This window comes from Phyllobates terribilis, unplaced genomic scaffold (genome assembly GCF_046119375.1).
Source record: "Phyllobates terribilis strain yellow unplaced genomic scaffold, ASM4611937v1 Scaffold_5__5_contigs__length_657084704, whole genome shotgun sequence".
In the NCBI taxonomy this organism is placed as follows: Eukaryota; Metazoa; Chordata; class Amphibia; order Anura; family Dendrobatidae; genus Phyllobates; species Phyllobates terribilis.
This window is the reverse complement of record NW_027362765.1, coordinates 414,523,245-414,550,619: the sequence shown is the minus strand read 5'-3', so window position 1 is coordinate 414,550,619 and position 27,375 is coordinate 414,523,245. Positions and strand designations below refer to the sequence as shown.

Sequence of the window (27,375 nt, the reverse complement as noted above, 5' to 3'; positions counted from 1 at the left end):
CCGACGACGACTTGAGTATCATCGCCAGCAATGGTCAGCCCGTGCCACAGATCGGATTTAAAGAGGTGACCATCAAAATTGGTAGAGTCGAACTGGCCGCACAGGGACTGATCATTGTAGATATTGATAAACATGAGAGTCACCCAAAAATAACTCTAGGAACTAATGTAATTGAAAATTGTCTTGCAGAGGTGATTTTCCTTTTACAGCAGGTTGCCAAGAATGCCAGCTCCGGCGAGCAGCGGGTGCTCCAGAAAGAGATCCGGGCACTGATGCAACGGCAACAAGTGGAACTCTCCGGCGGTGAGATTGGTAGCGTAAGAATGTGTGACCCTTTTCCTATTGCCATGCCCCCAAAAAGTGAAATGATGATTTGGTGCCGGGCAGCTATTGGTCTGAGAGGTAGAGATTACCAGGCAATGGTAGAACCAGTTTACTCAGACAGTAGGCCCACCATTTTGACAGCACGGGGGGTCGTCAATGTACGCCATGGGAGGGTGCCCGTTCGCATAATAAATATCGGGGAGAGGGAAGTGTACCTGCCCCGGTATGCCACGCTAGCCAAATTATATATCACTAATCAAAATTCTATACAATCTGTGGAACCCTTGCCTCCATCTCACCCGGAGGAAGGTAACGGCTCTAAGAAAGACATGGAGGACTGGTGTCAGCAACTACATCTGGGTACTGACTCCACTCCCTCACATCAGAAACAAGGAGTCTATCGGGTGGTTCAAGAGTATGAGAGAGTGTTTAGTAAACACCCGTTAGACTTCGGGCGAGTCAAGGGGGTAGAACATCGCATCCCCATGGGAGATCATCCTCCCATAAAAGAGAGGTATCGACCCGTACCCCCTGCACATTACCAACACGCCAAGGGGATGCTTAGAGACATGAAGGAGGCTGGGGTAATCCGGGATAGTTGTAGCCCCTGGGCAGCCCCATTAGTTTTAGTCAAAAAGAAAGACAACACCATGAGGATGTGTGTAGATTACCGGAAAATCAACCGTATCACACACAAGGATGCGTACCCCTTACCAAGGATAGAGGAGTCATTGGCTGCTTTAAGATCTGCTAACTTCTTCTCTACCTTGGATCTCACTAGCGGGTACTGGCAGGTTCCTGTAGCAGAGGCGGACCGGGAGAAGACCGCATTCACCACCCCGATGGGACTTAGCGAGTTCACCTGCATGCCGTTCGGACTCTGCAACGCACCAGGAACCTTCCAACGCCTAATGGAGTGTTGTCTGGGCCACAGAAACTTCGAGATGGTCCTGTTGTACCTGGACGATGTCATCGTATATTCCAAGACGTATGAGGACCACCTGAAACACCTGGCGGAAGTGTTCGAGGCTCTGGCGAGTTACGGCCTAAAGGTGAAACCCTCCAAGTGTCACCTCCTGAAACCAAAGGTGCAGTACCTGGGACACGTAGTGAGCGCTGACGGAGTGGCTCCCGACCCTGATAAAATCACCGCAATTAAGGAATGGCCAAGCCCCTCCAGCGTAAAAGAAGTGCGGCAGTTCCTCGGGTTGGTAGGCTACTACCGAAGGTTTATTCCCGGTTTCACCAAAAAGGCAGCACCTATGCAGGACCTCCTGATAGGCCAGTCCCGGAAGGCCAAGAACCAGAAGCCGCCCTTCAAATGGGAAGAGCTGGAAGAAGAGTCCTTCCGCCAGCTGAAGATGGCCCTCACGGGGGACGAAATCCTGGCATACCCGGATTATAGCCAGCCCTTTATCCTCTACACCGACGCCAGTAACATCGGGCTAGGAGCCGTACTGTCCCAGATCCAGCAGGGGAAGGAACGAGTAATCGCCTACGCCAGCCGAAAACTGCGACCCACCGAAAGGAACCCCGAGAATTACAGCTCATTTAAGTTAGAGTTCCTGGCCGTAGTATGGGCAATCACTGAGCGCTTTAAGCATTACCTCGCTTCTTCCCGGTTCACCGTGTACACGGATAACAACCCGCTGACACACCTGGACACGGCAAGACTCGGTGCCCTGGAGCAGAGGTGGATGGCCCGTCTGTCCAACTACGAGTTCACAATTAAATACCGGGCAGGACGCTCCAATACCAACGCGGACGCCCTGTCCAGGATGCCCAACCTGCCGGACGGAGGAGAAGATCCGGAGGGACTGGAAGAAGTTGAACTCCCTGCATTCCACCGTCATGGGACTATTCAGTATTCCCACCGGGTAAGGAGTAAGCAGGCTGCTACGTTGAACCCCTTACCCCACTACAACTGGGCGGAAACGCAAGACAGCGACCCTGCCGTCCGACTGGTGAAGGAGATGCTGACTCGGCCGGAGGCTCGCCTTGAACCAGACGCTCCGGAGGAAGCCAAACAACTATGGGCAGAGAAGAGTCGACTGTTCCTTTACAAAGGGAAGTTGTGCCGCAGAATGGTTAACTCCCGGACGCATGAATTACTCTGGCAAGTAGTGGTGCCACGAAGAGACGCAGCCATGGTGATGGAGGCATACCACGACGGAGCTGGACACTTTGGGTGGAAAAAGCTGGAGTTCCTGCTGCGCGAGCGGTTCCACTGGGTAGGCATGAGGGGAACCATCGAGAAGTGGTGCAGAGATTGTGGCCCGTGCAACCTGAGAAGGAAGGACCGAGCCAGCCAGAAGACTCCCCTGCAGTCCATCGTCACCCGGCAACCGTTGGAACTGGTAGCCTTGGATCATGTAAAACTGACCCCAAGCAGAAGTGGCTACGTCTACGCGTTAACCATCGTGGATCATTACTCCCGGTTCTTGGTTGTCGTCCCCGTCAAGGACTTAACGGCTCAAACAGCAGCTAGAGCCTTCCAGCAGCACTTCTGCCATCCACACGGGTACCCGGACCAAGTGCTGACGGACCAGGGACCTGCCTTTGAAGCGGAGGTCTTTCAGGAATTCTGCAATCTGTATGGCTGCCGGAAGATAAGGACGACACCCTACCATCCGCAGACTAATGGACTTTGTGAAAAAATGAACCAGGTGGTAACGGATCTTCTAAAAACGTTGCCCCTGGAAGAACGCAGTCTGTGGCCTGAAAAGTTGCCCGATCTGGTGGACCTATACAACCACATCCCGGTAGGTTCCACCAACTGTACTCCGGCTTACCTAATGAGGGCAAGACCTGGTAAGTTACCTGTTGACCTGGAAATGGGAGTCCTGACCCCCGAGGACACTTCACCAGAAACAGACTGGGACACAGAGAGGCAGCAGCAGTACCGGAGAGTACAGGAGAGCGTGGAGCGAAGTCTCTGTCAGGCTAGGGAAAGACAAGAGAAAACTTACAACCAGTATGCTCCCGCTGTTCCCCTGGTACCCGGAGAGCAGGTCTTGAAGAGGAAGAGACGGCTCCACAAGTTGGACGACCAGTGGGAGAAGGACCCGTACACCGTACTGCCCTCAAGCCACGAGAACCTGAAGGTCTGTACCATCAGTAAAGACGGAGGGGAAACCACAGCCATTGTATCCCGGGACCACCTGAAGAAGTGTCCCGAACAACTGAGGAACCCTGAAGAGGAACAAGAAGACCATCGACCCGTGGAAGAAAGGGAAGATATGGTTAGTACCGTGCTCGGGGACTTCCCTCAGTCTTGGACTCAAGTCAATGGTGCAGTTGTGGTACCCGTACTCACCTTCCTCCAACCATCATCCCAAGAACCTACGGAGCAACGGGTAGAGCTGGAAGAACAGCCGGTCCAGGAGGCAGAAGACTCCACACAAGCAGAACAGGAGAATCAACCCTCTGCTTATAGTGAGCCTGCCGTACCCCTAGTGAGACAAAGAGCCGGTAGACAGCTGCCCAGTTTACCCTTGACAGCTCCTACACCCTGTAGTTCAGGGCCAGACAGTCAGCTCCGTAGGTCCACTCGGGCCACTAGAGGCCAGTTACCCGCACGCTGGAGAATTTAAAGTGTATAAATTGTTTTATTTATGTTTTTCTGTGTCTTGTTGCTTGTGTATAATTTTGTGTTTCTAGTTATTTTTAGGAATCCTTGGTGGATTTACCGGGAATCCTTGTACATAGTTGGAGCGTAACCCAGGATGGACTAGAGACTGTTAAGGACTCGGGGTAGGACAGACCCCTACCTGGTTACGTCTCCCTGTGTTGGTGAAATGGACACCTTGCTCTCTTCAGAGACTGCACCCGGTTGCGGACACGCCGTAACCATCTTTATATGTTTTCTTATTGTATTATTAATGTTTATGCCTTGTTATGTTTTTCTAAATGTGTTTAGTCCCGGAGTACTAAATTTCACTAGGGGGGAATGTGGCACCCCAGGGGTCTGGTTTTCCACAGTAATGTAATGTTATGTCTGAGAGCAGGTGGGAGGTCCTTTGGTCAGGGATCCTGTGCATGCCACACCTCCTGCCCAGTCTTGGGAGGGGAAGAACTTCCCCTGTATAAACCCGGGGCTGAGGCAGGGTGAGTCAGACAAGTGGAGTAGAGACAAGAAGCAGCATAGGAAACAGCAGAGTTACAAGGAGTCAGGGGCTGGCAGCTGCAGAGTTCGCCCTGACTAAGAAGATTCTTTACCGGACCCGGAGTCCGAGGCTGTGGGGACTAACTCCTACCCAGCAGCAGAATCCGTCAGGCAGGGGATTTCAGGTCCTCTGGCCCAGAAGCCCGAAGGCACGGTCACACGCGTGGGACCAGCACCGCCATCGTGGAGCGGAAGCCATTAGAAGGCCCCGAGTCACCGGCCATACGGGTGAGCACCACACGGTACACTCAGGGACGTGGGCTACTTACATCAGCTTCTAGCAAGGTAGCCAGAAGAGTACAGTCAGTTTGGGAGGCCTACAACTACGCCTGGCCAGGGGAGATCCCATCTGCTCAAGGACTGACCAGGCCCCGTTCGCTAGCAAGTACTCCGGGAGGGTCTATCGTTGTTACCAGTAAAGACCCTGAACTACACCGTACCGTCTCTGAGTGGTTCCTGCTACCCCCATCATCCACGTCGGCTGCCCTGAGACCATACCCCTCCCGTTGGGGGTTATACTATCACGCTGCATAATCCTACCATCGGCCTCAGCGGTCTGCCCCGCAGCAGCAGCTCCCTGGCTGCACTCAACGGGTGGCGTAGTCATCAACTATTTACTACTAGTAGACTGCCGTCCAGTTTGACTCCCTGGGCACGGACCGGGTCACCGCCACGAGACTACAACCCTCCACGGATCCGGCTCCGGGTAAGCTCCCGCGTGCGCACCGCAGCGCGACACAGGCCCAGGGGCGCGTCATATATATTTCCTATCACCCTGTCGATAAAGTCTGATCTATCAAAATCTAACATTTTTTAACCTGTACGCTAAATTACATAACGTAAAAAATGTTAAAATTGAAAAGGCAGTAATGCTATTTTTCGATTCCACATAAAAAAAAAAAAAAATTATATCACTTATAATAAGAAAAATGTCACTCAACCGTGCAAAGAATCAACCCCAAGTCTTGGAAAATGGCTAAGTAGACATTTTTTTTTAACAAAGTTCTGTTTATTTTTTTATCCATTTAAATATAAAAATGATACAAGTCTGGTATTGCTGTAAGCATACTGACCCAAAGAATTATTTTACCAGGTCATTTTTTCTGCATAATGTAAAAACAAACTCAAATTGTTGGATTTTTTCATCATTTGATTGAACTGGGATTCTTTTTCTCATTTGTATTAAAATATACAGTAAAATGATTGGTGTCATACAAAGCTACATCCTAGAGAAAACCAGCTCTCAAATTATGGCTTTCGGAAAAAGGGAAGGAATAAATGAAAGTGCAGAAATGAAAATTGTCTGCTGCAGAAAGGGGTTAAACAGCCTCAATGTATAGATGTCAAGACGCAATGTGCAATTCTGCAAAGTATTTTACTGCATGTTTGAAGCTTGCTGAAATGTATCTCTCATGTGTGGCTTTTTTTGTGTGTTTTACTGCACCTATTGGTAAAGATGGACAACTATATTGGCAACCAAAACCCCAACCGATGCCTGATGAGCGATTCTGGCAACGGGCTTCATCTACGGAGGTGGAACTGACGTCTTACGTGCTACTGGCTCTGCTTTCCACTAATACAAAAGACCTGTTCCATGCGGCACAGATTGTGAGCTGGCTGAGCAAGCAGCAAAATGCTTTCGGAGGCTTTTCTTCTACTCAGGTAAAAAAATTTATAGACTTGAAAAGCTATTAATAATTTATTCGGAACTTGGATTTGGTCGTCAGGTCATAATTACTTAGAGAATCACACTGTCTAATCTTCATTCGGGCTCAATGTCCATCTTTGAGGTCCCAAATTCTGTGCTGCACAAATTCTTAATGCATCTTTATGGGGGTTAAAGTTATTCTCTTTTTGTAGAGGTCTACAAACCCACGACGGATGTAGATTTAAATGAGTAACTTCGAACCACCTCTAGGGGGAGTTTCTGAGCTCACTGTATACAGGTTATACAATAGTACAGTATGTAGTATGGCTCCCCCTATTGGTATCTGCAGGCAAACAAATATTATTCTTTATGTCTGAGTAGAGGATTGAAGGTCTATTAGGAAAATATACTCTGATAACCATACGGATATATTACAAATTTAATCAGCACATAATGGTAGACCTAAATACTGTATAACATTAAATTAAGAGTTAGATTGCCTTTAAAGAAAAAGACTGTCATGTGATCCCGCTGCTCAAACCAAGGGCATCATGAATCCAAAAAAGGTTCCTTCACTGCAGACATATCTTAAATGTGTTATACAGTGAAAACAAGTTATGACTTTTCCTAGGGATAGGTGATGAATTTGCTGATCCATGTGGATGTCTGACCATTGGGATCGGCATTGTCAGCAGAACAAGGATTTTTTATGCCTCAGGGGGCACTTTTATCCATACAAAATGGGGTGGCAGCTTAGACGCCTGATTGCTGCTCCTTTCATTCGGTATGGGGATACCAGTAGAAGTCGAGCAGAGTAAAAAAGGTTGGTTGCAGCCAGTTTTGAATGATAATCCACCATGTCAGAGTGAAAATTTCTTCTTGACCCAATCATCTAACCCAGAAATGGTGATCTCATGAACTAAACTGCTCCCCAAGATGTCCCAATGAATACATAGTTCAAGGTGGTCTAAGGAAACAAAACAGTCATGGGCACTCAAGGTTCATTGTTGGGGAGCAAAGGCTAGTCCATTTGGTCTAATTTCGCAATAGAGCTACTGTAGCAAAAGAGTTTGGATACTTTTGACATGGAAAAGTTGATTTTTACATATGTTGGTGGTTACATTAAAGTACTAAAATGGCATTGAGCTTTAGTCTTCAATATTTATTCCGTCATTAATTATCATACTCCCTTGATATGCAATTTGCAGCCTGATCATTCTCAAATTCATCATGTATTACAGGGAAGGAGAATCCCACAAAAATGGCAGTATTTTCTCCTGTGGGATTGTCCTTCGCTCTAATGCATGCTTAATTTTTAGCTCTGTGTATATCCAAGGTGCTGTTGCCGAAACTTAGTTTCCTGTATCAGAAGTACTCCTCTTATTTCCTCTTTCCTCCTTGTCTACAGTCCATTTTCTCTGCTCTCCATAAAAATTAAGATACTTTCCCCCATCTCCATTACAGATCTGTGCACAACCCCCTCTACCTCATGCTATCTCTATAACTAAGAGACAGTTTCCCTTTAAAAATTGGATGTTTCTTGAAGCTTATTCTTAAAATAACTTTGCGTTTTCAATCTTGCAAAGGACACTATCGTGGCTCTTCAGGCCATGGCTTTATATGCAGAAGCCACGTTCAGTGACAAGGGAGATTCTACTGTGACATTGACTTCAACCAATGGGTTTCGGGAACAGTTTCGTGTGAACAATGACAACCGACTTCTGCTTCAGAGATCATCACTTCCAGACATTCCAGGAGAGTATACAGTAACATCAAGTGGGAATAGTTGTGTCTATGTGCAGGTGGGCGAAATGTCAATTACCTGTTAAATACATTATTCAGTCTTCAGGGTTAAATGTGCATTGTGTTTACAAGCTCCATAGAAAAGAGCCTGTAAGCACTGTGCATGGTCTGCTGTCTAGCAGGGGTGGTCGGTCTCAAAGGCAACAAGCTGTAAACAAAAAAAAAGTGTTACTATCTCAAGAATGAGTAGGGAAAATATATATTTTTGTACCATGTTAGCCAGTACATAGAAAAATATTACGATTTGAGAGTCTTCAGTGGTTGATTCCTTTTAATGGCTAACTGAAAAGATGGTAACAAATTGCAAGCTTTCGAGACTACTGAGTAGTATGAGGCCTGAGTAGTCTTGAATCTTGCAATTTGTTACTATCTTTTCAGTTAGCCATTAAAAGGTATCATCCACTGACAACTCTCAAATCTAATGAGTAGTACAGTATATTGCAAAATCGTTTGCATTTACAAGCCCAATCTGACAATACCCATTTAGGAATATGAGAAAAACCTTTTGAAGCTTCTAAACAAGTTTGGTTCTTCTGCTTCTGTTTCTTTTTTCTTTTTTTTTTGTAATTTGTAATTAAGCTCATTATTCTGCAGGCTCTCCTGAGATATAACGTCCCTCCAGAAAGAAATGATGCTACCTTTATGATCCGGCTGGATGTAAGACCAATTCAATGCACCAGAGGCCTCCCCACAAGGCTTCAAATCAACATTTTTGTAGCGTGAGTTTAAGTAGATTGAATTGAAGAGATGAGAAAATTTGTTCAATGTGAACTTAAATTTTAGAAAAAATTAGATTTTCCCGAATCTGAATTTTTTGCAATTTACTTCACGCTAATTCAGCAATATGTATTTACTGTATTGTAGAAGTCTGGGGAAGGGACTAAAAGGAAAAAATGATACACACCTTACCTATCTTGTTTTCACCACAGCCAAGCTCCACTCCTTTCTTTCCTCCGGCATGCAATGTCCTCTTCACTTTGTGCAGGAGCTTTCTGCACTGCATAGTCCTCTGACATCATGAAACATGTTGTGACGTCATGACGTGTGCCACCCTTGGTGTTGACTAGGCTCATGTGACGCGCCCCCTGGGCCTGTGCTGCTGCTGCTGTGCAGGGGGAATACCCGGAGCCGGATCGCTGGGGGTTGTAGTTCTCCGTGGCGGTGACTCGGTCCGTGCCCAGGGTGGTCAAACCAGTGGCAGTCTAAATGTTGTAATAAGTGTCCGACTACGCCACCCGTGGATTGCGGTCAGTGGGGACCGCCGCTGCGCTGCCGACCGCTGAGGCTGATGTTGGTTGCGCAGCCGAGTATGGGATAACTCCCCACGGGAGGAGTATTGCCTCAGGGCAGCTAATGTGGAAGATGATGGGAGTGATGGTGTGAGGGTCCCAGTGCTAATGGTGCAGGAGCGGCAAGGAATCACAGAGACGTGAGGTGCAGTTCAGGGTCTTTACTGATGGTACAAGGCAGACCCTCCCGGGAGTACTGGCTAGTATAAGGGGCCTGGTCAGTCTGCGAGCAAGCAGGAGTTCCCCTGGCCAGGTGGAGTTGTAGGCCTCCCCGTTAATCTGCACTCTTCCTGGCTACCTTGCTATCAGCGGTTACAAGTAGCCCACGTCCCTGAGTATACCGTGTGGTGCTCACCCGTATGGCTGGTGACTTGGGGCCTTCTGTTAGCCTCCGCTCCTGGATGGCGGCGCTGGTCCCTTCTCTGTGACTGAGCCTCCGGGCTTCTATGGCCAGAGGACCTGGAATCCCCTGCCAGCTGGTTTCTGCTGCTGGGTGTATATCAGTCCCCACAGCCTCGGACTCCTGTGTCCGGCTTTAGTATCTTCGTCCAGGGCGAACTCTGCTCAGCTCCAGCCCCTGGACTTCTGCTACTGCTCCTACAGAGCTCCTAGTTCTTCCTTTCCCTGTGTCTGGAACTGAACTCCAGGCTCTGACTCTGTCTGCAGCTACACTCTGACTGCTCTAATCCCACCCCAGACCCAGTTTTATAAGGGCAGATTCCTCCCCTCCCAGGTCTGGGCGGACCGTGTTGCATGCTTAGGGATCCTGACCAGAGAAACCTCCCACTTGCTCTCAGACATAATATCTCTATTACTGTGGCAACCAGACCCCTGGGGTGTCACACATGCAATGCACATTATGACATTGTAATTTTACAATGATGTCAGAGGCCTACGCAGTGCAGAAAGCCCCAGAATTGTGTGAAGATGCCCAAAGACATGCCGAAGGAAAGAGGAATCTGAACGGATCACATAACAGTATGATGGAAAGTAATGGGACAGGTCAGCATCAGCAGTGAAGTGAGAATTTTTTTTTTACAAGCTGCATTTATTATGCTCTGTGGTCTATCAGAGAATAATATGGAACATCTGATTAGATACAAATCTAATTTCCTTGCCAAAGAAGATTTGCTCACACTATTAAATATATAACTGCAATAATCTAAACTCCTGGGGGTATAAGTGCTCATCATGGAGATCCAGCTACGGTATGGACAGATTTCTTTCTTTTAGAGCCAAGATCATTTTCATTTTGACCCAACATGAGAGTTGTGTAAAATCTCCCAAATGATCCCATACATGCAATATTCAGTGAAGGAACTTTCATCTCTCAGTGGTGGCTTATTTTAAAGATATGCAACCACTTGTTGATCAGTTAAGGTCAAATTTAGGAATCAAGTCTGATCACAAAAATAAAGTGTTTGGGATTCATTGAGCTTTTCTTATGCAGAAGACCTCAAATGTCCAGAAGTTTAGTTGCATAATGTGTCTATGACCAGAGAAGACTTCATAAGGTGCAGTGATATTCCACAAAAATGGCAGTGCCTTCAAATTATCAATCGGTGAGGTTCTAGCAGTCAGACCTCAACAATCATAGAAATATGCCATCACTTATGCAATATTGTGCCTCTTTTTCACAATTCATTCATTATGGCTAAGATTTTGAGGTGGATTTTCTTACACAACTCTAAAAGTTCATTCACTGAGGATTCTGTCAAGAATAATTGTCAACTTTTTAGCAATTTTTAAGAGGCCTCTGAAATGAAAGGACAATTCCCTAATTGATCAGCGAATCTCGTGTGCCCCACTAAACTTGACAAAAATCAACAATTCCAGGATATTTCATCATTTAGGGAAGTGGGGAATTGGACATAAGAGGAGGGGCACAGGTGTGGATAGGTGGGGAACGGGTTTTGAAGTTCCATGGCTAAAGTCGAAAATGAATTTTTATATATGTGAATTCACAACCCAAATCCAAAATACAGCAACAAAGTATCCTCCAAATTCACGGTTAGTTCCCCTAATGCAAATTCTAAGCATGTACAAATAGTTTAAAGCCATAACATTGCTAGAACTTTATACTAGGGTCCAAAACCAAAATCACTGGCAACTAGCACTGTGTATGCATTGAGCTGATCTAAAGAGACCTGGCAAAGTTGATTTCACAAAGAAGTCATCCTTTTTATTCAATATTTGCTTTTTCTAGATACACAGGATCACGTCAGAAATCGAACATGGTTTTAATTGACGTGAAGATGTTGTCAGGCTTTTCTCCACTAAAGAGCTCAATAGAACAGGTGGGTACCTTATTATATAAATACAGGTAAATTCACTGCGCCTTGAGAAAATACAAAATAGACTTTTGGATTGCATCTCCAGAAATGCTATGTCTGAATTATAACTGACAATTTAATTGGTTATATCCTTAGAGGATTTTATAACATAAAAAATAAAGTAACTTCTTTCAGTTTTGCTTTGGGATATATAAATCCATAGAAGGATAACGGAACAAAAAAATTATACTGAGGCCTTATTGGCAGCATAAGTCATGAATACTGCTCTGAAAATGGCACCTAAGTGTTGACAGGTTTCCCATCTTTGAAGAAATTATAATGGAGGTGTTTCATAGGGATGATCTGAAAAATCTTGAAGTTCCCTCTTTAGGGTGGAATTTCTGACATTGGCGTCAAAAGTAGGATCCAAAGTACAGAAGTAGAAAGCCCTCATTGGATATAAAGTGTATTCGAAGACCAATCTTTGCCCAACTATGAGCTTAAAGGACCATATTCTTTCTTCAGGAGCACACAGCTCCCCAGCCTCTATTTGGGGGCAAATGTTCCTGAAGATTGATGGTTTGGATCAGCGGTATGGTTTCCCATACAGTCTACCTAGAAGAGTCAGATTTGCCAGAGGAGTCCAGGAGCATTGAATCTGGCCAGCTTTAGAGCAATTCTTACAGGCTCTTAAGCATTCCTCTCAAATGGGAGTAGTATGGCTTTTTTAGGAAAATCTGCTCATGATGGAATCTAATCTTGTTTTTGTATCTTCTGGGCAATGCCATTTTATGGCAGCGTTAATATACAGTAGTTCTCTGGTAAACTATGAAATAACATAAAAGTTAATATCTAGTTATGTTAGTTTTTGGCCAAAATGAACAATTAAATTCAATATATACAGGATATCTAGACTTAGCTACTGTAATTTTTCATACTTGTGAATACTTAATCAATGTTTTTATCTTTTTTTGTGCATCCTTAGTTAAAAGCATTTAATGTAATTCAGCGGGCTGAAGAAAAGGAAGACACGTTGACTCTCTACCTGGATGAGGTCTGATCTACTTCTATTCTTAGGGAATAATACATACTTGCCATAGTATTAAGGCTGTTTTTTTTTTATCAGAGCTTTATAAATGAAACTGAATTACATACACTGATCAAATGGATATTTAAAAGGGGTTTTACCACAAACAAAGTTTATTTCAATCAATAGATCTTGGAAGAAAAATAAGTTACACAATTGGTTGTGTTAATAAAAAATGTTCCTGTGCTGAGATAATCTTATAAATGTGCCCCTGCTGTGTACTGTGTAATGGCTGTACGTCACGGTACAGGAACATGGTCTGATTATACCACATCTCCTGGGCAGGGGAGAATTCAAAAGAGAGAATACAGACAGGACAGTTCCGGATCACAGCTGATTCTTTCTTTGAGGTAAAACATAGCCTCATACCCATAGAAAGAATCAGCTGTGATCCCGTTCTGTGATGTCTGTATACTCTTTTGCTTCCTCCCCTTCCCAGGAGATGTGGTATGATCAGACCATGTTCCTGCACGGTCAGACACAGCCATTACACAGTACACAGCAGGGGCACATTTATAAGATTATCTCAGCACAGGAACACTTTTTTATTTTTATTCCAAGATCTATTAATTAAAATGTACTTTGTGGTAAAAGACCTTTAAGTAAAGATTATACATACAGATTTCTAACATATTCTGTGGTCTTCTACAGTGATGTAAACCAGTCATCTGTGAGAATCTTGGTTCTAAGGCCACATGCACAAGTTGAGTATTTGATGACTTTTTTACCTCAGTATTTGTAAGCCAAAACCAGGAGTGGGTGAGATACAAAAGTGGTGACGTGTTTCTATTATACTTTTCCTCTGATTGTTCCACTCCTGGTTTTGTCTTACAAATACTGAGGTAAAATACTGACCAAATACTAAACGTCTGTTCTGCCTCACTGAATGCACTGGGGCAGCAAATCATCAAGATCCGCTACTGGCAGCTCCAAGATTTGAGATCATAAATGACTTAACTATTAGCATAATCATGGAAGAAATAATTATCTAGTTATTATCTGTTATTGTTTATGTCATCTTTTCGCTCAACATTCTATTTTCTTTCTTCCTACAATCCTTAGATTGGACATATCATCTCCAGCTTTTCATTATTAGTTGAGCAGGAATATCCAGTAATGAACCTTAAACCAGCGGCTGTAAAAATCTATGACTACTATGAGAAAGGTGAGGGCGGCTCCTCCATCTTATGTCTTTCAGTAATCTCCCTGTACAACTATATTTACAGTGATATCTTGACTAGTGCATTTACTTAAGACATTTCCGAGATACAAGCCATCACTCAATTGATTTATTGTTTTATGAAGCGAGCTGAGATCTGAATTACAAGCGAGCGAGTTTAAGACACTCACCACGTGGTTATCCTACTATACAAGCATATCTGTCATTGCTTTTGCACTTTTCTTGTGAATCATTTTCCTGGGGTGGACTCTATTTTAGCACTGCATGCTGCATGCATTTGACATGGGACTGCACGTAGGATAAAGGTTTTATTTATTTATTTTACTCACTTATATAGCGCCATTAATTTCACAGCGCTTTACAGACATTATCGGCACTATCCCCATTGGGGCTTCATAATATAAATTCCCTATCAGTATGTCTTTGGAGTGTGGGAGGAAACTGGAGAACCTGGAGGAAAACCACGTAAACACCGGGAGAACATACAAACTCCTTGCAGATGTTGTCCTTGGTGGGATTTGAACCCAGGACCCCAGTGCTGCAAGGCTGCAGTGCTAACCACTGAGCCACCGTTGTTATTTTTGATTTATGCTTCTGCTAATTTTTCTTCTAAGTACTGTATGTTATTTCACATGTGCAGCAAGATACAATATACTGCGCATTCTCTGACTCTTTGGCATGCTGGTTTTAGGGTTCAATATTTGCTATTTTTATATGTGAATATGATTAAGTGAAGTTATTTATAAAAAAAAGTACAGTACAATAGTTTATTACACGCTTAATGGTTTTTTATACTGTACATTACTGTATTTGTTATTAATAAAGTTTTTTTTTCTTATTTAAAAACACCTAACAAAAAAATTGGTGTAATTTTTGGGGGGTTGGAACGGATTAATAGTGTTTCAATTCATTTTACTGGGGGAAATTTAATTTGATATATGACCAAATTGAATTAAGAGCTCGATCACAGAACGAATTAAACTCATAAATTGAGGCATTACTGTATTATTTAATTACCTGACTAGGCTCGATCTGAAGATATCAGCTCTGGCTGGTGCCCTAGTAATTCCACTTGAAACTGGTGTTTGACACAGAAGTGTTTCCTGTTTCAGCACTTTATCAGTACTGTGTAGGAAAGCAGCCCCCTTCTTTGTTACAGATGATACATAGACAAATGAGGGGACTGGCTGCATAGAAATTTTCGAATCTGAAAGAAGCCAGTAAGTTCAGGCCCCCTTATACAAAGTACTGATAATATGCTGCTCTAGGAAACGCTCTGCTGTGTTGAGCACCAATAGGAAGTGGAGCGGCCAAGCCCCAGGAACATGCTGATATCTTCAGATTTGGGGACCTTTGATATTTGAAGTATGTTAGTACTAGAGATGAGCGGTGTTCGACTAGAACTGTTCGCCAATCTCAAATTCGAGCTGTTTTGGGCGGTGTTCGAGTTGTTCGACGAACCCGAACGATTTGCAAAAAATTCGGCTGTTCGAGGTTATGTTCGATAACTGTTCGTGCACCAAAAGCGTGTCCTGCATGTCTGGCGCTATTTAGAGCACCAATCATGCAGGGATTGTCTGCCACTCACTGTAATGCCACAGCCATGGTGGTTGTGGCATTACAGTGATTGCCCAAATCGATGGGAACAGTGCTCACAGTGAAACATGAAAATCCTTTATTTTAATACTAAATGACAAGTACAGTAACCAACACTGTCACAGTACTTCATATATATGTGACTGACATGTTTCTATCTATCTAATCTATGTGTGAAGCTCTATTCTGTCTGTTATAAATTGTCGGGTACCGCTGCTGAATTGCCGGCCGGCTTTTTTAAAGAGACGGTGCACGAAAACACTATTATATTTTTTAATAAATCCTTTACACTAAATGACAAGTACAGTAAGCAACACTGTCACTGTACTTCGTATATATGTGGCTGACATGTTTCTATCTATCTAATCTATGTGTGATTCTCTATTCCTTCTATTCTAAATTGTCGGGTACAGATGCTGAATTGCCAGCCGGCTTTTTTAAAGAGACGGTGCATTAAAACACTATTATTTTTTTAAATAAATTCTTTGCAGTAAATGACAAGTACAGTAAGCAACACTGTCACAGTACTTCATATATATGTGACTGACATATTTCTATCTATCTAATCTATGTGTGAAGCTCTATTCTCTCTGTTATAAATTGTCGGGTACCGCTGCTGAATTGCCGGCCGGCTTTTTTAAAGAGACGGTGCACGAAAACACTATTATATTTTTTAATAAATCCTTTACACTAAATGACAAGTACAGTAAGCAACACTGTCACTGTACTTCATATATATGTGACTGACATGTTTCTATCTATCTAATCTATGTGTGATGCTCTATTCCTTCATGTCTAAATTGTCGGGTACCGGTGTATGCCGCTGCTGAATTACCGGCCGGCTTTTTTAAAGAAAGCGTCTTCTGAGCAGTTTGTCAGCTTTTGGACACCTTTGAAGGTGTTTTCTATGTGTTCCTATGTGTTTTTGTTTGCCTGCCATTGGTTTTAACGGTGTTCGACGGTGTTCTAAGGTGTTCGACGAACAGTTCGACGAACAGTTCCTCGAACATCCCGGTGTTCGACGAACCGAACCCGAACACTACGGGGGTGGCTCAACACTAGTTAGTACATTTACAGAGTAACTGTCATTTTATTTCTTTATTTTACATAAATGAATAGTACATGTGAGAGTAAGAAACTTTATAATATATTTTATCATAGAAATCTGCATCAATCTGCTCCTGGACTGATCATTCATTCTCAAAATTCTCAATTCATGGGTAAAATGTGTCTTCAGTGAATACAGACTTTCCCATTACTGAAATAGGTGATGACAGTTGGTGCTCATAAAGTTCTCTGGAGAACTGTAATTGTTGCTTCAGTAGTGCTTGCAGCAGGATGTCTGTGTCGGCCTCTAGCTCCTCCATCTCCATAGAATTTTAAGAGTTCTATCATCTCCTATTTCAGTAGTGGAAAAATCTGTCTTTGCTGAATGGAGATTTTGCCCAAGAATTCAGAATGAAAGATCAGTCCAGGAGGAGAAAGAAGCAGAATTTTCTGATAAGATATATTACAGTGTTGCTTATTTTAATGTGTATTATTAATTTACGAAATATAAATTAAAATGACGGTTACTTTTTAAGGATATTTTTTTCAAGCTGGGCTACCATTTTAAGCAATAAATAAGAGCTCATCCTATTAACATACAGTGAAAAAAACTCTTCAAGAGGCCACTTCTCATCTGGAAATGTTGTATGACAGATCTTCGCCGTATATTCAGCATAGCAGCAATGTTTGTTGAGACCAGCCCCCCAAAAAAATAATAATTTTCAATGAAATTGTTGGTGGTCATCTCAAGACAAATAGTCTTGGAATTCTTCTAATTGAGATCATTGTTTGCAACCACAACAAATAATCTATCATACATTTGTCTTTCAGATGAATATGCCACTGCAGAATACAACTCGCCCTGTACTTGGTGAGAGATGCGTTTCATATGACAATAACTTTTTAATTACCATAAAAAGTTGCCATAAATACCAAGTGCTGGGAAATGGGAAATGTGCTAACAATAAATAAAAAAAAAGATAAAAAAAAAAACTTTGTAAAAAATTTTCATCGTATAAACAGATTTATGCATTTTAATCAAATTAAAGGGGTCACTCTATGTGACTGTAGACTTGTGAATCTTTACAGCATGTGCACTGCACGCTGGTGAAGATTCTTTGGTGCCGGAGCCGGAAGCGGGTGGTCATGTGACCGCAAGTATGCCATTTGCATACTTCCGGTCATATTCCAACTAGAAATGCCCAGCCTCGCTTAATACATCTAGTTGTCACATGACCAAATATATGCAAATCATATACATGCAGTTACGCACCCACCAGTCCTTTTGCCGGCACTGGAGAATCATCACAACGCGCAGTGCACATAGAGTGACTGCAGACTTGTACCCCAAGGCCAAAAAATCCATTTAAATGGGTTGTCCTGTATAGTGATATTCATGACCAATCCTTTGGATGTCTTCAATATCAGATTGGACACTGGGTATGCCCACCAATCAGCTGTTTACAGCTCCGGTGGTAGCTAGATCTAAACAGCAAACAGCTCAGCTCCATTTACTGGGTAGTGGCCGCTGATAGGTCAAGCTATGATAACCAATAGGAACTGAGCTACAGTGCTCAGCAATGGCCACTACACAATGAATGGAGCCATGCTATTCCGGCTCAGTTTACTGTTCACATTTGGCTACTGCCAGAGCTGAAAATAGCTGATCAATTGGGATGTCTGGTAATGAACCCACACCAATCCTATATTGCCAACCTATCCTAAAGATGAAGCATTAATATCAAAAGGCTGGACAACCTGCTTAAAATACATGTTGATGGGTTTTTGACAACGATGAACAACTCTATTTACATTTCACTTACATGTCCTCGGTTGAAGAAGCACTCCCAGAAAAAATTGTAGGTAGTTTGAACTGGTAACTGGCACAAAGCATATTTTGGCCCCGATTAATCATTTGGTTTTTTTTAAGTCACTTTCCTTTTTTTTGTCTTATGATTAGAGATGAGCGTTGTTCTACTCGAACTGTTCGCCAATCTCAAATTCGAGCTGTTTTGGGCGGTGTTCGAGCCGTTCGGCGAACACGAACAATTTGAGAAAAATTCGGTTGTTCGAGGTTATGTTCGAGAACTGTTATGTAATGATGAAAATTAATGTTAATACGCAGTTTGAGTGTACAGCGGGGTGGGGGGAGGGGCAGGGGATGGATCTCTGCAGGAACAATGAAGATCTCCATTTTTTTTTCTCTTTCCCGCATTTGCAGTGGGGAGGTGCAATCTGTCAGCCTATCAGCAGCGCACACACGGAGCGAAGTGCTTTTTTTCACACAAGCAAGGGCATGTGTCATTGGCAGTGTATGTCACATGTCCTTGCCCTATAAGACCCAGCCATTTTCCCCGTCGCCACCATTTTCTCACTGCTGCAGCTGCGTGTTAGACGGCACCGCTGTTGCTGTGTGCGCTATACCTTGTTAATTTCAAGCCAATTTTCGCACAAATCTACAGATAGCTTGGGAGTAGGGAATAGTTGTGATTGCAGTCCTTTTAAGGACTAGGTTACAGCATTTCCTACGACTTTTATCAGGGAGGTCTGTGCTCTTAAATAGATAGATTGTGGGAGTAAAGACTAATTGTAATTGGAGTCCTTTTCAGGACTAGGTTACATCAGTTCCTATCAGTTTTTGCCAGGCAGGTCTGTGCCAGTGCTGTGCAAGTTTTTTTCACAGCATTTGGCTGAATCTAGCAAAGCTAATCCTTTTTGGCCTATTGCAGAGTGTGTTAGTCAGTGGAGTAGCCTATCTGTGTTGCAAGATATACCACCTGTGTATAGAATACCAATTTTTTTACTGCACCTAGTGAAGTAAAATCTTTTGGGCATAGCATCATTCTATTAGTCCATCTATACTGACCTCCATCAGGTTGCAAACTGAATATAATTTTTTTCTGCACCTAGCTCTGAAAAAATATTTGGCCTTCTAGCAGTGTGTCGGACTTTCTCTATTAGTCCATCTATACTGACCTCCATCAGGTTGCAAATTAAAAATAATTTTTATCTGCATCTGCAGTACCTCTGAAAAAATATTTGGGCTTCTAGCTGTGTGTGGGACTTGTTGTATTAGTCCATCTATACTGACCTCCATCAGGTTGCAAACTGAATATATTTTTTTCTGCATCTACCTCTGAAAAAATATTGGGCTTCTAGCTGTGTGTGGGACTTGTTGTATTAGTCCATCTATACTGACCTCCATCAGGTTGCAAACTGAATATATTTTTTTCTGCATCTACCTCTGAAAAAATATTGGGCTTCTAGCTGTGTGTGGGACTTGTTGTATTAGTCCATCTATACTGACCTCCATCAGGTTGCAAACTGAATATATTTTTTTCTGCATCTACCTCTGAAAAAATATTGGGCTTCTACCTGTGTGTGGGTCTTGTTCTATTAATCCATCTATACAGACCTCCATCAGGTTGCAAACTGAATATAATTTTTTTCTGCATCTAGCTCTGAAAAAATATTTGGCCTTCTAGCAGTGTGTGGGACTTTCTCTGTTAGTCCATCTATACTGACCTCCATCAGGTTGCAAACTGAATATAATTTTTTTCTGCATCTAGCTCTGAAAAAATATTTGGCCTTCTAGCAGTGTGTCGGACTTTCTCTGTTAGTCCATCTATACTGACCTCCATCAGGTTGCAAATTAAAAATAATTTTTATCTGCATCTACAGTACCTCTGAAAAAATATTTGGGCTTCTAGCTGTGTGTGGGACTTGTTGTATTAGTCCATCTATACTGACCTCCATCAGGTTGCAAACTGAATATATTTTTTTCTGCATCTACCTCTGAAAAAATATTGGGCTTCTAGCTGTGTGTGGGACTTGTTGTATTAGTCCATCTATACTGACCTCCATCAGGTTGCAAACTGAATATATTTTTTTCTGCATCTACCTCTGAAAAAATATTGGGCTTCTAGCTGTGTGTGGGTCTTGTTCTATTAATCCATCTATACAGACCTCCATCAGGTTGCAAACTGAATATAATTTTTTTCTGCATCTAGCTCTGAAAAAATATTTGGCCTTCTAGCAGTGTGTGGGACTTGTTCTATTAGTCCATCTATACTGACCTCCATCAGGTTGCAAATTCAAAATAATTTTTTGTATGCATCTAGCTCTGAAAAAATATTTGGCCTTCTAGCAGTGTGTGGGACTTTCTCTGTTAGTCCATCTATACTGACCTCCATCAGGTTGCAAACTGAATATAATTTTTTTCTGCATCTAGCTCTGAAAAAATATTTGGCCTTCTAGCTGTGTGTGGGACTTGTTGTATTAGTCCATCTATACTGACCTCCATCAGGTTGCAAACTGAATATATTTTTTTCTGCATCTACCTCTGAAAAAATATTGGGCTTCTAGCTGTGTGTGGGTCTTGTTCTATTAATCCATCTATACAGACCTCCATCAGGTTGCAAACTGAATATAATTTTTTTCTGCATCTAGCTCTGAAAAAATATTTGGCCTTCTAGCAGTGTGTGGGACTTTCTCTGTTAGTCCATCTATACTGACCTCCATCAGGTTGCAAACTGAATATATTTTTTTCTGCATCTACCTCTAAAAAAATATTGGGCTTCTAGCTGTGTGTGGGACTTGTTGTATTAGTCCATCTATACTGACCTCCATCAGGTTGCAAACTGAATATATTTTTTTCTGCATCTACCTCTGAAAAAATATTGGGCTTCTAGCTGTGTGTGGGACTTGTTGTATTAGTCCATCTATACTGACCTCCATCAGGTTGCAAACTGAATATATTTTTTTCTGCATCTACCTCTGAAAAAATATTGGGCTTCTACCTGTGTGTGGGTCTTGTTCTATTAATCCATCTATACAGACCTCCATCAGGTTGCAAACTGAATATAATTTTTTTCTGCATCTAGCTCTGAAAAAATATTTGGCCTTCTAGCAGTGTGTGGGACTTTCTCTGTTAGTCCATCTATACTGACCTCCATCAGGTTGCAAACTGAATATAATTTTTTTCTGCATCTAGCTCTGAAAAAATATTTGGCCTTCTAGCAGTGTGTCGGACTTTCTCTGTTAGTCCATCTATACTGACCTCCATCAGGTTGCAAATTAAAAATAATTTTTATCTGCATCTACAGTACCTCTGAAAAAATATTTGGGCTTCTAGCTGTGTGTGGGACTTGTTGTATTAGTCCATCTATACTGACCTCCATCAGGTTGCAAACTGAATATATTTTTTTCTGCATCTACCTCTGAAAAAATATTGGGCTTCTAGCTGTGTGTGGGACTTGTTGTATTAGTCCATCTATACTGACCTCCATCAGGTTGCAAACTGAATATATTTTTTTCTGCATCTACCTCTGAAAAAATATTGGGCTTCTAGCTGTGTGTGGGTCTTGTTCTATTAATCCATCTATACAGACCTCCATCAGGTTGCAAACTGAATATAATTTTTTTCTGCATCTAGCTCTGAAAAAATATTTGGCCTTCTAGCAGTGTGTGGGACTTGTTCTATTAGTCCATCTGTACTGACCTCCATCAGGTTGCAAATTCAAAATAATTTTTTGTATGCATCTAGCTCTGAAAAAATATTTGGCCTTCTAGCAGTGTGTGGGACTTTCTCTGTTAGTCCATCTATACTGACCTCCATCAGGTTGCAAACTGAATATAATTTTTTTCTGCATCTAGCTCTGAAAAAATATTTGGCCTTCTAGCTGTGTGTGGGACTTGTTGTATTAGTCCATCTATACTGACCTCCATCAGGTTGCAAACTGAATATATTTTTTTCTGCATCTACCTCTGAAAAAATATTGGGCTTCTAGCTGTGTGTGGGTCTTGTTCTATTAATCCATCTATACAGACCTCCATCAGGTTGCAAACTGAATATAATTTTTTTCTGCATCTAGCTCTGAAAAAATATTTGGCCTTCTAGCAGTGTGTGGGACTTTCTCTGTTAGTCCATCTATACTGACCTCCATCAGGTTGCAAACTGAATATATTTTTTTCTGCATCTACCTCTAAAAAAATATTGGGCTTCTAGCTGTGTGTGGGACTTGCTGTATTAGTCCATCTATACTGACCTCCATCAGGTTGCAAACTGAATATATTTTTTTCTGCATCTACCTCTGAAAAAATATTGGGCTTCTAGCTGTGTGTGGGTCTTGTTCTATTAATCCATCTATACAGACCTCCATCAGGTTGCAAACTGAATATAATTTTTTTCTGCATCTAGCTCTGAAAAAATATTTGGGCTTCTAGCAGTGTGTGGGACTTGTTCTATTAGTCCACCTATACTGACCTCCATCAGGTTGCAAATTCAAAATAATTTTTTGTATGCATCTAGCTCTGAAAAAATATTTGGCCTTCTAGCAGTGTGTGGGACTTTCTCTGTTAGTCCATCTATACTGACCTCCATCAGGTTGCAAACTGAATATAATTTTTTTCTGCATCTAGCTCTGAAAAAATATTTGGCCTTCTAGCAGTGTGTCGGACTTTCTCTATTAGTCCATCTATACTGACCTCCATCAGGTTGCAAATTAAAAATAATTTTTATCTGCATCTACAGTACCTCTGAAAAAATATTTGGGCTTCTAGCTGTGTGTGGGACTTGTTGTATTAGTCCATCTATACTGACCTCCATCAGGTTGCAAACTGAATATATTTTTTTCTGCATCTACCTCTGAAAAAATATTGGGCTTCTAGCTGTGTGTGGGACTTGTTGTATTAGTCCATCTATACTGACCTCCATCAGGTTGCAAACTGAATATATTTTTTTCTGCATCTACCTCTGAAAAAATATTGGGCTTCTAGCTGTGTGTGGGTCTTGTTCTATTAATCCATCTATACAGACCTCCATCAGGTTGCAAACTGAATATAATTTTTTTCTGCATCTAGCTCTGAAAAAATATTTGGCCTTCTAGCAGTGTGTGGGACTTGTTCTATTAGTCCACCTATACTGACCTCCATCAGGTTGCAAATTCAAAATAATTTTTTGTATGCATCTAGCTCTGAAAAAATATTTGGCCTTCTAGCAGTGTGTGGGACTTTCTCTGTTAGTCCATCTATACTGACCTCCATCAGGTTGCAAACTGAATATAATTTTTTTCTGCATCTAGCTCTGAAAAAATATTTGGCCTTCTAGCAGTGTGTCGGACTTTCTCTATTAGTCCATCTATACTGACCTCCATCAGGTTGCAAATTAAAAATAATTTTTATCTGCATCTACAGTACCTCTGAAAAAATATTTGGGCTTCTAGCTGTGTGTGGGACTTGTTGTATTAGTCCATCTATACTGACCTCCATCAGGTTGCAAACTGAATATATTTTTTTCTGCATCTACCTCTGAAAAAATATTTGGCTTCTAGCTGTGTGTGGGACTTGTTGTATTAGTCCATCTATACTGACCTCCATCAGGTTGCAAACTGAATATATTTTTTTCTGCATCTACCTCTGAAAAAATATTGGGCTTCTAGCTGTGTGTGGGACTTGTTGTATTAGTCCATCTATACTGACCTCCATCAGGTTGCAAACTGAATATATTTTTTTCTGCATCTACCTCTGAAAAAATATTGGGCTTCTAGCTGTGTGTGGGTCTTGTTCTATTAATCCATCTATACAGACCTCCATCAGGTTGCAAACTGAATATAATTTTTTTCTGCATCTAGCTCTGAAAAAATATTTGGCCTTCTAGCAGTGTGTGGGACTGGTTCTATTAGTCCACCTATACTGACCTCCATCAGGTTGCAAATTCAAAATAATTTTTTGTATGCATCTAGCTCTGAAAAAATATTTAGCCTTCTAGCAGTGTGTGGGACTTTCTCTGTTAGTCCATCTATACTGACCTCCATCAGGTTGCAAACTGAATATAATTTTTTTCTGCATCTAGCTCTGAAAAAATATTGGGCCTTCTAGCAGTGTGTCGGACTTTCTCTATTAGTCCATCTATACTGACCTCCACCAGGTTGCAAATTAAAAATAATTTTTATCTGCATCTACAGTACCTCTGAAAAAATATTTGGGCTTCTAGCTGTGTGTGGGACTTGTTGTATTAGTCCATCTATACTGACCTCCATCAGGTTGCAAACTGAATATATTTTTTTCTGCATCTACCTCTGAAAAAATATTGGGCTTCTAGCTGTGTGTGGGACTTGTTGTATTAGTCCATCTATACTGACCTCCATCAGGTTGCAAACTGAATATATTTTTTTCTGCATCTACCTCTGAAAAAATATTGGGCTTCTAGCTGTGTGTGGGTCTTGTTCTATTAATCCATCTATACAGACCTCCATCAGGTTGCAAACTGAATATAATTTTTTTCTGCATCTAGCTCTGAAAAAATATTTGGCCTTCTAGCAGTGTGTGGGACTTGTTCTATTAGTCCACCTATACAGACCTCCATCAGGTTGCAAACTGAATATAATTTTTTTCTGCATCTAGCTCTGAAAAAATATTTGGCCTTCTAGCAGTGTGTGGGACTTTCTCTGTTAGTCCATCTATACTGACCTCCATCAGGTTGCAAACTGAATATAATTTTTTTCTGCATCTAGCTCTGAAAAAATATTTGGCCTTCTAGCAGTGTGTCGGACTTTCTCTATTAGTCCATCAATACTGACCTCCATCAGGTTGCAAATTAAAAATAATTTTTATCTGCATCTACAGTACCTCTGAAAAAATATTTGGGCTTCTAGCTGTGTGTGGGACTTGTTGTATTAGTCCATCTATACTGACCTCCATCAGGTTGCAAACTGAATATATTTTTTTCTGCATCTACCTCTGAAAAAATATTGGGCTTCTAGCTGTGTGTGGGACTTGTTGTATTAGTCCATCTATACTGACCTCCATCAGGTTGCAAACTGAATATATTTTTTTCTGCATCTACCTCTGAAAAAATATTGGGCTTCTAGCTGTGTGTGGGTCTTGTTCTATTAATCCATCTATACAGACCTCCATCAGGTTGCAAACTGAATATAATTTTTTTCTGCATCTAGCTCTGAAAAAATATTTGGCCTTCTAGCAGTGTGTGGGACTTGTTCTATTAGTCCATCTATACTGACCTCCATCAGGTTGCAAATTCAAAATAATTTTTTGTATGCATCTAGCTCTGAAAAAATATTTGGCCTTCTAGCAGTGTGTGGGACTTTCTCTGTTAGTCCATCTATACTGACCTCCATCAGGTTGCAAACTGAATATAATTTTTTTCTGCATCTAGCTCTGAAAAAATATTTGGCCTTCTAGCTGTGTGTGGGACTTGTTGTATTAGTCCATCTATACTGACCTCCATCAGGTTGCAAACTGAATATATTTTTTTCTGCATCTACCTCTGAAAAAATATTGGGCTTCTAGCTGTGTGTGGGTCTTGTTCTATTAATCCATCTATACAGACCTCCATCAGGTTGCAAACTGAATATAATTTTTTTCTGCATCTAGCTCTGAAAAAATATTTGGCCTTCTAGCAGTGTGTGGGACTTTCTCTGTTAGTCCATCTATACTGACCTCCATCAGGTTGCAAACTGAATATATTTTTTTCGGCATCTACCTCTGAAAAAATATTGGGCTTCTAGCTGTGTGTGGGACTTGTTGTATTGGTCCATCTATACTGACCTCCATCAGGTTGCAAACTGAATATATTTTTTTCTGCATCTACCTCTGAAAAAATATTGGGCTTCTAGCTGTGTGTGGGTCTTGTTCTATTAATCCATCTATACAGACCTCCATCAGGTTGCAAACTGAATATAATTTTTTTCTGCATCTAGCTCTGAAAAAATATTTGGGCTTCTAGCAGTGTGTGGGACTTGTTCTATTAGTCCACCTATACTGACCTCCATCAGGTTGCAAATTCAAAATAATTTTTTGTATGCATCTAGCTCTGAAAAAATATTTGGCCTTCTAGCAGTGTGTGGGACTTTCTCTGTTAGTCCATCTATACTGACCTCCATCAGGTTGCAAACTGAATATAATTTTTTTCTGCATCTAGCTCTGAAAAAATATTTGGCCTTCTAGCAGTGTGTCGGACTTTCTCTATTAGTCCATCTATACTGACCTCCATCAGGTTGCAAATTAAAAATAATTTTTATCTGCATCTACAGTACCTCTGAAAAAATATTTGGGCTTCTAGCTGTGTGTGGGACTTGTTGTATTAGTCCATCTATACTGACCTCCATCAGGTTGCAAACTGAATATATTTTTTTCTGCATCTACCTCTGAAAAAATATTGGGCTTCTAGCTGTGTGTGGGTCTTGTTCTATTAATCCATCTATACAGACCTCCATCAGGTTGCAAACTGAATATAATTTTTTTCTGCATCTAGCTCTGAAAAAAATATTTGGCCTTCTAGCAGTGTGTGGGACTTGTTCTATTAGTCCACCTATACTGACCTCCATCAGGTTGCAAATTCAAAATAATTTTTTGTATGCATCTAGCTCTGAAAAAATATTTGGCCTTCTAGCAGTGTGTGGGACTTTCTCTGTTAGTCCATCTATACTGACCTCCATCAGGTTGCAAACTGAATATAATTTTTTTCTGCATCTAGCTCTGAAAAAATATTTGGCCTTCTAGCAGTGTGTCGGACTTTCTCTATTAGTCCATCTATACTGATCTCCACCAGGTTGCAAATTAAAAATAATTTTTATCTGCATCTACAGTACCTCTGAAAAAATATTTGGGCTTCTAGCTGTGTGTGGGACTTGTTGTATTAGTCCATCTATACTGACCTCCATCAGGTTGCAAACTGAATATATTTTTTTCTGCATCTACCTCTGAAAAAATATTGGGCTTCTAGCTGTGTGTGGGACTTGTTGTATTAGTCCATCTATACTGACCTCCATCAGGTTGCAAACTGAATATATTTTTTTCTGCATCTACCTCTGAAAAAATATTGGGCTTCTAGCTGTGTGTGGGTCTTGTTCTATTAATCCATCTATACAGACCTCCATCAGGTTGCAAACTGAATATAATTTTTTTCTGCATCTAGCTCTGAAAAAATTTTTGGCCTTCTAGC

The 27,375-nt window shown here is 41.7% G+C and overlaps 1 protein-coding gene across 4 annotated transcripts in view; it reads left to right on the top strand.

Moving 5' to 3' along the window:
* LOC141273393 (alpha-2-macroglobulin-like protein 1) overlaps positions 1-27,375 on the top strand; it is a 185,954-nt gene that overhangs the window by 147,993 nt on the left and 10,586 nt on the right. For all 4 annotated transcript variants that reach the window (XM_073685157.1, XM_073685156.1, XM_073685155.1 and 1 more), the window contains 7 exons: positions 5,946-6,151; positions 7,724-7,939; positions 8,535-8,659; positions 11,436-11,526; positions 12,488-12,556; positions 13,652-13,754; positions 17,244-17,283. In XM_073685157.1, the coding sequence (XP_073541258.1) occupies positions 5,946-6,151; positions 7,724-7,939; positions 8,535-8,659; positions 11,436-11,526; positions 12,488-12,556; positions 13,652-13,754; positions 17,244-17,283 (850 nt within the window). The remainder of the gene's footprint in view (positions 1-5,945; positions 6,152-7,723; positions 7,940-8,534; positions 8,660-11,435; positions 11,527-12,487; positions 12,557-13,651; positions 13,755-17,243; positions 17,284-27,375) is intronic.